Source organism: Thunnus albacares, chromosome 19, assembly GCF_914725855.1.
Source record: "Thunnus albacares chromosome 19, fThuAlb1.1, whole genome shotgun sequence".
Taxonomy (NCBI): Eukaryota; Metazoa; Chordata; class Actinopteri; order Scombriformes; family Scombridae; genus Thunnus; species Thunnus albacares.
The window spans coordinates 22,564,886-22,577,061 of NC_058124.1; the positions used below are offsets into that span (position 1 = coordinate 22,564,886).

At 38.4% G+C, this 12,176-nt stretch overlaps 2 protein-coding genes across 2 annotated transcripts in view; both read left to right on the top strand.

Annotated features, from left to right (window-relative positions):
- LOC122969515 (Na(+)/H(+) exchanger beta-like) overlaps positions 1-9,798 on the top strand; it is a 38,568-nt gene extending 28,770 nt beyond the window's left edge. The window contains exons 5-14 of the mRNA XM_044335246.1: positions 1,983-2,233; positions 2,348-2,565; positions 3,214-3,410; positions 4,181-4,270; positions 4,468-4,538; positions 5,197-5,379; positions 5,918-6,032; positions 6,124-6,222; positions 6,529-6,601; positions 7,473-9,798. Coding sequence (XP_044191181.1) covers positions 1,983-2,233; positions 2,348-2,565; positions 3,214-3,410; positions 4,181-4,270; positions 4,468-4,538; positions 5,197-5,379; positions 5,918-6,032; positions 6,124-6,222; positions 6,529-6,601; positions 7,473-7,708 — 1,533 coding nt within the window. The 3' untranslated portion in view covers positions 7,709-9,798. The remainder of the gene's footprint in view (positions 1-1,982; positions 2,234-2,347; positions 2,566-3,213; positions 3,411-4,180; positions 4,271-4,467; positions 4,539-5,196; positions 5,380-5,917; positions 6,033-6,123; positions 6,223-6,528; positions 6,602-7,472) is intronic.
- Positions 9,799-10,414: 616 nt separating this feature from the next.
- LOC122969538 (fatty acid-binding protein 10-A, liver basic-like) lies at positions 10,415-12,134 on the top strand. The gene is made up of 4 exons (XM_044335292.1): positions 10,415-10,659; positions 10,742-10,914; positions 11,424-11,513; positions 11,998-12,134. The coding sequence occupies exons 1-4, from the start codon at positions 10,593-10,595 to the stop codon at positions 12,046-12,048; spliced, it is 381 nt and encodes a 126-aa protein (XP_044191227.1). The 5' UTR covers positions 10,415-10,592; the 3' UTR covers positions 12,049-12,134.
- Positions 12,135-12,176: the final 42 nt, after the last annotated feature.

The following is a 12,176-nucleotide window of genomic DNA, read 5'->3' on the forward strand; positions in this document are numbered from 1 at the left end:
CAAGGTGCACGGAGAAGGGAAACAAGTCTAAAGAGATAGAACTCCGGCAACACTTGTAGTATAAAGAACAACTTTAGGACTTTAGGACACAGGAATTGTGTAATAGTAGGTCAAAAAGACAGAATGGCAGAATTGCAGCGATACTTAAAGCACGGCATCTAGAGACCGATTGGCCTGAAGAAAGAGTCGCAACAATTAGTCAATCAACAGCAAATTAATCTCCAACTGCTTTCATTTGTTAAGAAAAAAAATGTCTGAATACGTCCAAAAATGTCGAAATCTTCTACAACAGTAAACTAACTGTCTTTGGGTTATTATGGACTGTTCATCCAGTTCACTTTGGGAAACAGTGACTGACATTTTAAAGACCGAATGACAAATCGTTTTAATCAAGAATATTATCGACTCATTAATCAATAATGAAAATAATCATTAGTTGCAGCCCTACTTGAGGAACGCGGGTGGAAATATCATTCGTCAGGTCTGGTGAAGTCAGAATTGTGAATGCAGGGGTTGTTGACCCTGTGAGAAAGCGGAAGTGCCAGAGAGGAAGAGATCAGGAAGAAACAGAACTTTCACCAAAGCGTCATTTTCTTGTTACTTCTCAGCCGACATGAACGCCGACACCAGTATATCTGTGATAAGCTGATGACTGTCTGATAAACCAATCCAGCTGATTTATCGTTCTGGCTTCATGAAATTCAATCCTAACGAGCTGTGAAGCACAGATGGAGGCAATAAATGTTGTGGTTTGGTACTGAGCCAGGAGAAAGAAAACAATTCTCCACATTTTGTCATTAGGACGATGCTTTTATGCAGAAAGTGAACTCTAATTTAATACTTGTTTTATTCTTTTTTTAAGCAAAAATGCCAAACGTCAGCTGGTTTCAGCCTCTCAAATGTGATAATTTATTCAGATTCAGAAAACTTTTATCGTCTGTCATGACAGAAAATCGTCTTAGACGTCGCTCAGCATACAGCGAACTGTACAAAACTCATTAAAATATACAGCACCTATTCCTAGAACAAAATAAAATACACAGCACAAATAAAATACATGGTGCTAGTGCGTGCAAAGTGGCAAAGTGGCTTATGTAAGAGTTCATTGTTGTTTCGTCGTTTGTTTAAAATGCTTATAGCAGTGGGAAGGAAGGAGTTCCTGTAAGTGTTTATAAGCCAGAGGGACTTTATAGCTGGAAAGACTTGTGCAGGAGACGAGTGGGATCCTTTGTAATGAGGTTGGCTTTTATTTCAGCTGCTCGGCTATAGAGTGCTGATAATTGAGTCTGGATTGTGCCGGTTATTTTTTATATGCTTGGTTAATGATCCGGTAGAGCTTTGATTTATTGTTGACAGAGATGGAGTTGAACCAGGATGTGATGTTGAAAGCGAGAGCAGATTCAATCAGTGATTTGCACACAGCCGTTAAAACGTTCCCTCCTGATATCGAAGCCTCTCAGTGGGAACAGGCGTTGTTGGGCCTTCTTGTCTTTAAAGAGTCTTTAATGCTTTTCTTTGTCATAAATTATACTAAACTGATTATTTTGGGGTTTTAGACTGCTCATCAGACAAAACAAGACCTTTGAAGACATCAAATAAGACTAATTTTTCACCGTTTTGTGACATTTTATAGACAAAGCGATTAATCAAGAAAATTACTGGCAGATTAACCAATAATGAAAATGAATGTTAGTTGCAGCCTTAATCTCCTGCATACATCAATAACTAGAAAACACTCCACACACTCCATATTTATGACAAATCAATCAATAAAAAGGTTTTAATCTGCATCTGGATCCATATCTGCATACAAGTGCACATCGTGACAATCATGCTGATTTATTTTATTCAAGTAGTTGCAATAGTTCATGAGAAATAGTTTTGAGAGTCCAGACATTTCTCTATGAATAAAATACTAAACTGTTGCAGAGGACGGTAACAAACTCTCAACACTCTTTGACAAACTCTTCCTGTCTGTGCAGGTTTTGTATCACCTGTTCGAGGAGTTTTCCCACGAAGGGACGGTGACCATAGCCGACGCTTTCCTCGGCGTGGTCTGTTTCTTCGTGGTTTCATTGGGGGGCATCATGGTGGGAACCATCTACGGCATCCTGGGTGCCTTTACGTCCCGCTTCACCTCGCACACACGTGTCATCGAGCCTCTGTTCGTGTTTCTCTACAGCTACATGGCGTACCTCTCCGCCGAGGTCTTCCATCTGTCGGGAATCATGTCGTAAGTAGATAAATACAAAAAAAAAACATCATTACGTTATATATCTGTCTACACAATCAGAAAAATATTATACAACTGATACATGAACGTTGTTTCTTTTCTCATCTCATGTAGGTTAATAGCGTGTGGCATGATCATGCGGCCGTATGTGGAAGCCAACATATCCCACAAGTCTTACACCACCATCAAATACTTCCTGAAGATGTGGAGCAGCGTGAGCGAGACGCTGATCTTCATCTTCCTGGGCGTTTCCACGGTAGCCGGTCCTCACACCTGGAACTGGACCTTCGTCATCTGCACCGTCTTCCTCTGCCTGGTGTCGAGAGTCCTCGGTCAGTACAAAGAAACACGTTCAGATTCTGTTTTCTGGGTTAATCGGCTGGAAACAAGATAAAACATTCAACAGTTTAATCAGTTTCAGGTTCTGGGGCAAATATTTGTGCTAAATTTGGATGCAAACCAAACTAATTTTGGGTGAATTCAGAAACTTTGTAATATTGTTTTGTTGAAAAATGCTCTGAATTTGTTCAAACTCTGGTTCTTCCATTGCAGGAGGCTGTAGCTCATGGGTTTTGTGGTATTTAGAGACATTTAGCCGCGCTGAACTGATGGAAAAGAGACATGATTTTCCAGAAACAATAGCTGTTGATGAGCATAACATTAAACATGTAGCATTGTTAAATTATCCTGAAGATTCCTGTGTTTTTGTATGTTGAAGAACATTAATAATATGATAAAATAATCAGGAATCAACAAGGAATTCACAGTAAATACTTGATGTTTTTCAAAGTCTGAAGCCCCTGCATGTTTCAAATGTTCTCTGGATGTTTTGTGAGTATTTCAGAGGGTTTGAGAGGTTGTAACACTCACATTCACATAAAATTTCGACAACTATTAATCAGCAGCACGTGCAATACCCCGCTGATGGTAATACTGTGTTAAAGGACAGTAAAGTATTGATTGTTTTCTGTGTGTTTCAGGAGTCATCGGCCTCACGTACATCATCAATAAATTCCGCATTGTGAAGTTGACCAAAAAGGACCAGTTCATTGTGGCCTACGGTGGCCTGCGAGGGGCCATCGCGTTCTCGCTGGGGTTCCTGCTGATGGACACCAGGATGAAGAACATGTTCCTCACTGCCATCATCACGGTCATCTTCTTCACCGTCTTCGTGCAGGTGGGAGCGATCGAGACGACGAGTTATTTACGACCAAACCGCACATCAGACCAGTTCTCAGATCTTTACACCGACTTCCTGTCTGTCAAAGAACGGATTTTAAAATACTGCTGTTGGTTTATGAAGCGCTGAATGGTTTCGGGATAAAATAAATTTCTAATCTGCTGCGACGTTATAAATCAACCAGACGTCTCGGGTCGTCTGGGTCAGGTCTGGTTTCTGTCCACAGAGTCCAAACTAAACACAGAGAAGCAGCGTTCAGTTTTTATGCTCCACATATCTGGAACAAACTCCCAGAAAACTTCTGGTCTGCTTCAACTTCTTTTAAATCAAGGCTGAAGGCTTTCCTGTCTGCCTTTTATTAAATCAGATTTAGGGCTTTTGATTCATATCTTTACTGTAGCTGCACTCATTTTCTCTCTACTGGCAACTAGCAGACATCTCTGCACAAATCTGTGTCATAGTAAAGGCTGTTTACTGTGAATTAAAGCAGACATATCATGCACATTTCAAAGTCTACATTTTTAATCTGTTTAGCACAGATATCCAACATAATAACAGTGTAGAAATAATAGAAAACCACAGAAAGCATAATATGGCCCCTTTAAGATGTTCTTAAACATGACCAGAGTGTGTTTTATCAAACAGCTGTATTTTCTCAAGAGTTTTGTGTCTGTAAGAAAAAAAAAAAAAAAGCAACATCCATTTGACCTCACTCCTCCTCCTCCTCTTACTCCTCTTCCTCCTCCTCCTCCTCCTCATGTCCTCAGGGAATGACAATCAGGCCTCTGGTGGAGCTTCTGGCCGTGAAGAAGAAGAAGGAGAGCAAAGGATCGATTAATGAGGAGATTCACACACAAGTGAGATTTAAGTACAGAGTTACAACACAGTGTTGATTTTAAACTTAAAAGACATTTTTTTGTGTAGTTTTTTCTTAAAGCGTAAAGATAAATGGTCTCATATGTTGTCCAAATGTTTAAAGCCCTCTGAGGCAAATTAATGATTTTGGGATGAATAACTGAATATAAATAACTATAGAAACTAATTTTGTCCTCAGTTCCTGGATCATCTTCTCACAGGAATTGAAGACATCTGTGGTCATTACGGACATCATCACTGGAAGGACAAGTACGACTTCCTTCATCTTATTTATCTAAAGTATCTAATCTGATTCTAGCTGTTATTGATCTTTTCTTTAATTTAAATGTCAACTTTTATTGTATTTATCCTTGTTTTACTGTGAACACATGATTATTTGCCTTTATCTAACACAGTTTGTGTTGCAGTATGTACATGAACTGTCCTGTAGAAATTACATTATTTTTTTATTTATTATTGTTATCAGACAAATTTATTTATTTTATTTAAATTTTCTCTTTCGTGACCCACATTTTAATTAAAGGCAGATTCTCCTTTAGTAAAACAGAAAATAACTTTTAAACAAAAACTCATCTAATGTGTTGCTTCAGTCCTTAAATTGATTAGTCGACTGACAGAAAATGAACTAATATTAATTAATATAAACTATTAATTATTTTAACAATTGATTCATTGTTTCAGTTTTCATTTTTTATGCGAAAACTGCAATTATTCTCTGGTTGCAGCTTCTCCATTGTGAGGATTTTCTGCTTTTTCTCTGTTTTATATCTTTGTGAACTGAATATCATTGGTCGAACAAAACAAAACCTTCTGAAGACGTCGTCTTGAACTCTGGGAAACTGAAAATAATTGTTTTACTGCAGTTATGATCCAACGACTGATTACTCTGCTTCTCTGCTGTATCCAGGTTGAACCGCTTCAATAAGTCCTACTTGAAGAAGTGGCTCATCGCAGGCGAACGCTCCACCGAGCCGCAGCTCATCTCCTTCTACAACAAGATGGAGATGAAACAAGCCATGATGCTGGTGGAGAGCGGGAGCGCCGCCAAGCTGCCGTCGCTTGTGTCGTCCGTGTCGTCCGTGTCCATGCAGTAAGTGTCAGTCATCATGAGAGCAGATTGTGTTCTTCACAAAGTCCTGATACTACAAGTGTGCTTGTCGAAAGCTTTCATCGGGACTACAATAACGTTTATGAAAGAGTTAAAAGTTTTCCAGAGTAGCAGAGTAACAGCTGCTTTGAGCACCACATGTAACACCTCCAAAATTCTCAGAGAAACCTCTTTTTTTTTTTTTTTTTTTTTTGGTGAACAGAACCTTTAAAAGATGATTATTATGGCTCTAAAATATTATGATTTTTGTTTTAAAAAAACTACAAAAACAAGATAAATCTGAGGGAGCAGTTACACAATATTACATCTTTGCTTTATTTCTTGTGATTTACTAATAATTTAACCTATTTGTAGCTCTAAAAAATAGTCAAATAAAGCAAATAAGTCACTTTTTTTAATTGATTAATTGATGTTATTCTCATTTTGTGCTTTTGGGGCAGTTAAAATCTTGACAGAGAGAAGTTTTATTGAATGATTAGTTGTTTTTAACAGCAATAATGTGCAATCTGTGTCAACACAGGAACATCCAGCCGAAAGCGCCGCCCAGACGAAGGGCGATACCGAGCATCTCGAAAAGTCGTGAGGAGGAGATCAGGAAGCTTCTGCGAGCCAACATGCAGAAGACCAGACAGAGGGTAGGAGAGTCATAAAGATGTGTTTGTTTGGTGTCTGTGGATGTGATGATTCGATAAAAACTGATGCTCATGTTTTTTTGTGTGTCCTCAGCTTCGCTCTTACAGCAGACACGACCTGATGATCGACCCGTTCGAGGACAATGTGAGCGAGGTTCGATTCAGGAAGCAGAGGGTGGAGATGGAGAGGAGGGTGAGTTTTAACACCAACTGTGGTTCTGTTTGTAAAAGAAAGCAGAAAGTTGAATATGAAACTTTATTTAGAGACGTGGTTCTTTGTGCTGAGACTCGTTCAGGGTTAAATGACCTCTGAATCACCACATCTCCGCACTGTTCACTGATTCAGTTACAAAAAAATAACTGAAACAAAATCCCAGTTCAATTTAAATATCAGGCTAATTTAAAATGTATTATATGTCTTTAAATGTATTATTATTGGTTGTGGTTTTCAGATTTGTAAGGTCAAGTGCTCCTTGACACGTTTTTATCTCATTCACAGATGAGTCACTTCCTCACCGTCCCTGCAAACCGCCAGGAAACGCCCCCTGTAAGGAAAGTCTGCTTCGAACCAGGTCAGTTAAAGATAAACTCCACAGTTCATTTTTATCATATAAAGAGTGAAAAGAGTGTTAATTTTACTCTTTAGAGTCACAGTAAAACAACACTTGGAGTGTTTTAAGATGCGTCTTGTTTAAATAGAGATATTTCCAGTTTAGATACTTGAGCTGAATATAATGCAGTAAATGATCATTTAAAACTGTGAAATATAACTAATAACAGTAATTTACAGCTGATGATATGAAGACCAACCTGAGAGATTTTGCTGTTCAAGAGCGAGCAACACACAGGCAATACAAAACATATATAACACATAACTTTGTGTTTTTATTTGATTGTAATTCTCAGTCTCTGTAAAGCACTTTGGTTAAATCTTGTTTTTTAAATGTGCTCTATAAATAAATTGACTTGATATAACACAGACTTATGATAAAATAATAAAGTGCTTCACAAAACAAGATTAAAAATGTAATTTCATCATTCTTAAAAACTGTATAAATAAAAAAGATAGAAAATTAAGATCTGACGAGGCTGAACTACCAGATTAAAAAGTGAGGTTGATCCGCAGTTTAGGGCCATAAAAACAGAGAGCAGCCTCAGCAGATTTCTTGTGGGAAACATGAGTAAACCTGCAACAGTTAGTTGATTAATCGATTAGTCGATCGACAGAAATTAATCACTAACTATTTTGCTAGTCGAATAATTGTTTTGAGTAATTTTTTAAGGAAATATCCTCTCGTTCCAGCTTCTTAAATGTTAATATTTTAGACATTTTAGGTTGCACAGTAATCAACATTTTTCACCATCGCTGTAGAAGAACTTTGTCTGGAGCTTTGTCTGGATGTTCAAGCACTAAAATGTCACTACACTGTATCTCTCTCACAGAACACCGGGTTTATACTTACGATGACAGCGAGAGCCCCAGAGGCCAAGCGGCCGAGCCCAGCCCTCCCGATGCCGTCAGCCTGCTAAACGAGTCGCCCCAGAGGCCCAATCAGAGCGGCGAACAGGGAGACAAGAGCGGCGAGCAAGAGGAGCAAGACCAGCTAAAAATATCACGCTGCCTTAGTGACCCCGGTCCAAAGAAGGAAGAGGAAGATGATAGCTCCTTCCTCTCGTGATAAAGCACATATTTACGGTACTTGAAGTCACCATGAGGGTGAATTCTTCTATAATCTGTTGCATTCAATGAGTCGTAGCAAAGCTTGATATTTATAATTTACATTGTTGGCAGTATTATTATTTCTCATGTTCTGTTTTTGTAATATTTGATGATGCAAAAAAGATTTTTCCTGCATTTTGAAAATATCTTTTTTTCATTTGTTCAGGATTTTTATCATGTAACATAATACCAAAGCATGCACCGCTGGCCGTTAGCTGTTTCAGGATTGTATGTTATTCTGCAGAGAGCCACGTGTCAGCATTTTGTTTCCTAGTAAGCAGAATATGACCAATAAGACAGAGCACTTGTTTTAACCTGCTTGAAGCACCAGATGGGTGGAGTTTGCCCGCCTTAAAGCACAGTATCCTATAAAGCAGAGCCCGACCGATCAATTGTCTGAGTCTGTATTAGCTGACAGCAAATATTGGCAAATATGTCAGCTGATGTGTAGCAAGAAACAGCACAGAAATACTATGTTTGAAATAATTTAGAAACAGCGTCTCCACCAGAGAGCGCTGACGAGTTTGTTTTTAGCCGTGCTAGCAGCGTAGCTCTACGGATGTCAGTCTGTCGGTGCACCGCTGTGGTCGAGACAGAAATATCTCAACAACTATTCGATGGATTGCTGTGAAATTTTGTCCTGCAGCTAATGATTCTGAGATTCTTTTCTGGATTAAAATGTCAGATAATGGCGAAAAGTGCCTATTGATGAAATCTTTAAATGTCTTGTTTTGTCCGACCAACAGTCAGAAACTCAAAGATATTCAGTTTATAATTATATAAAACAGAGAAAAGCAACAAATCTTCATGCTTGAGAAGCTGGAGATAGGAAATGTTTGGCATATTCCTTTTTTTAAAAAAAAAAAAAAAAGACTAAAATTATCAATCAATCATCAAAATTGTTGCTGATTAATTTTCTATCCATCAACTAAGCAATTAATCGACTAATCGTTGCAGCTCTGCAGACATTCACGGTGCCCTCGTAGTTTCCTGCTGGCTTTGGTGATTCCGCGGCTTTTCCTGTAGCGCTGCCATGAGGTTAGCATTCATGGTTTTGAGCAGCACCATCATCAGGTCAAAACTACATGTTTTAATATCTGCAAAACTACTAAGCTCTAATTATCTCAAAGTAGAGCCTCATGGAGCTGCTAGCGTGGCTGTAAACTCGTCCTTTTGTCTTGTTTAACTGTAGATTGTCCGTCTCTGCATATATTGGTCTTTGTCTCTGTCTGTTATGTGTTTACGTAAAAAAAAAAAAAAAATCGACGAATAATAATGATGATGATGATTTTTAAAACTCTAAAGTAACAATATTGGTATCGTCTTTAAAAATCTTGTATCGGTCGGGCTACTTAACATTGTGAAGTGTCCTGGTGAAAACAAAACAAAAAAAAACAAACACCAGTCTGATGATCTAAGACTGTAAAAAATAACTTAAAGGTCACGAATAAACTGCCAGTATTATCTGACCGAGGTCTGTGAACAAGTGTAGCACTGTATTTATCGTCACAAACGTCGCTGCATGACTGATCAATGTTTTTCTCAGGGACTGCAACACGGCACAGTATTAACAGCTGCCCACTGCAGAAAAAAAAGAAGAAAAAAAAAACAAAAGTGTTTCTGTTCAAAATGTGCTCCACAGTGATCTTTTATCATAATGTGACTGTTTTGTAAGCTAAAGTGTTTTGACTGCTAAAAACCTTCAGAAACATTCCAGCAGAAACTGAGTTTGTCACTTCTGTCAGATTTTAATCCTGGAAGTTCGAAGTGAAAGTCAAATGTACAAGTATTTGTTCTCTAGCATGCGTCAAGAGTTTTATTGGGACGATAAAGAGATGAATCACCTTTTTTCATATCTAAGCTGCACAACACTGGACTGCCTGAGCTTTTGCTGCCTGCACATGTTTGCCTTAAAAATGTCTTGCTTTTCATGTGTTTGCTAGTTGAAGTATTTTTTATATTTTGGGAGAAAAAAAAAGTTATAAATGTGTGTCAAATGGAGGAAAGCTTTAATTTGTGTCTGAAATAAAGGTTTATCATTGCCTACGATCAGTAATAATGTGTTGTGATTTTTGTTGGATTTTGCAACAAGGTGCAGAAAGTTGAACGACGTTAGAGAGAATCTGGTTGATCCATGAACACAGAAACATTACCTGTAGGACTGCCTTAAAGGACGAATTCACAGTTTTTCAAGTCTGTCTTAAAACAACAGTCAGGAGCCCAAATTAACATTGACATAGATTTTTTCTTGTCATAATCATTCCTCCTCCAAAATCCACAGTCCTCCATCTGTGCAAAAATGTATTTAAAAGTTTATCTCAGGCTAATACGAAGCTTCATCGTCCAAATGAGTCAAATTAAGTAGATATCTTTCAACGTTACAGTCTTTTTAGTGCCAAAGTTCCTCTTTTTGTTACTATACTTCCACCGCAGCTCAACAAGGAAACACTGTCCGAGGAAACACAAAGAGGGAATTTGATGCTAAAAAGACTGTAAATGTGTCAGACATCCACTTGATATGACTAACTCAGACTGCTGAAGCCTCATATAAGCTTCAGATTAACTTTTTAATGACTGTGTGGACACACTGTGGATTTTGGCTTCCATCACTTACATTGAAAGCACATTTGAAGGGGATCTTTTAACAGCCAGTCCCAGTGTGTAAAGATGTTACACAACAGAATGAACAGAAAATTCAGTACTTTATGGCTCTCACAGGAAATTCCAGTTCAAATAACAGGGAGTTTGAAGTCCCCAACATGCCAACCGGCAGTGTGTGTGTGATGGCATAATGACAACAAGAAACAACAAACACTTTCAGGCAAGCAACACAAGCAGCAGTCATGGACTTTAACGGCACCTGGAAAGTTTATTCTGAGGAAAACCTTGAGGATTTCCTGAAAGTAGTCGGTAAGAATATTTCATTTATTCATATTTAAAGGAGTGATTTGTCTCGGTATTCATACATCAAATGTGTTAATGCATCTTTCAGGTGTACCTGAAAAGGTTGTCAAGATGCGTAAGGAAGTCAAACCTGTAATAGTGATAGAGCAGAAGGGCAAAGACTTCACCTACACAATGAAGACTCCCGCGTTCACAAAAGTCCACTCGTTCAGCATCGGAAAAGAGACAGAAATTACCACTTTGGATGGCAAGAAGATTAAGGTAAATAAGGTGTTTCATACTCTTGCTGAAGATACCACATTTACTACAAATTTACCTCTGAAAAGTTCATTCATCCGAGAATCTCAGCATTCTTCAGTTGGTTTTGCTACAGTTGTTTTTGTGCATTTTAAAGAAAAAGTTCACAATTCAAAAGATGCTTTTTTATTGTGATGTGCAGAGTTTTCACATTCATCTGCTGAAGAGGAAACTTTCTCTGAGTTCACCTTAAATCTGAATTTAACATGTGAACGTACAAGATGATTTTGTGACATCACAACTAGTCTGGAAGCCAGTCCTGGTCCAGTATGCAACTTACACAAGTGTGATGTGGAAACTTGAGGCCTTCAGTGCACAAACATGGAGACATCCACATCAGACACAAATTATTCAAAGCAGAGTACTTTTGTTTGTCATAAAACATGTCTGGAGCAGATCTTTAAAACTAAAAACATGTGAATGCAGAGATCTCCCTCAGTATTGCCTCATGCAGTGTTTTTGGTCCCGACCAGTGCATCATGAGAGAGGACGATGGGAAGCTGATTGCTGAGACCGACAAGTTCACCACTGTCCGAGAAATCCAAGGGGAGGACATGGTTGAGGTCAGTAGCTTTAATGGAGGGATACGCCAACGATTTTGTATTTGTATGATTTAGTGTTTTACTTCTAAGAAGTTAAGAGGCAGATTCAAGCAGAATGGTCAAAATCGATGCAGCCAACGCTCAGATAGCCTGACTTTTAGTCCTAAATATGGATCAAACTCCATAAACACTGGATCCTACACTTCCCATAATGCAACTAAATGGTGTATTTTGTTACACAAACGCCACACCACAAGTTTGTAACACAAGCTTTCTGTTAAATTTGGTGTCTTTATGCCAAAGACTATATTCTCAGACTTTAGAAAGTGCCCTCTTGTTTCCCCAGTTTGTGTAGTGTATCTTCATACTGTAAATCAATGTCTGCTTAAAGAGGCACAAAGTGCAGACAGAAGATTCAGTGTTAGAAATAAATAGAAATACAAGCTGTGAATGTACAAGTCTGGCTGTGTTTTTTTTTCTTTCTCTGCTCTCTTCACTCCTCCAGACTGTCACTGCCGGCTCTGTAACTTTCATCAGCAGAAGTAAACGAGTCTAATCAACACCCTGTGGATCTCTCTCAGGCCTTCTCATCTCCAAGCAAGGAAATAACACAATGATAAATAAAGCTAAATAAATGTTTGAATAAATGTATGTGGTCAAACCAATCAGCAGGTGTTTGTTTTT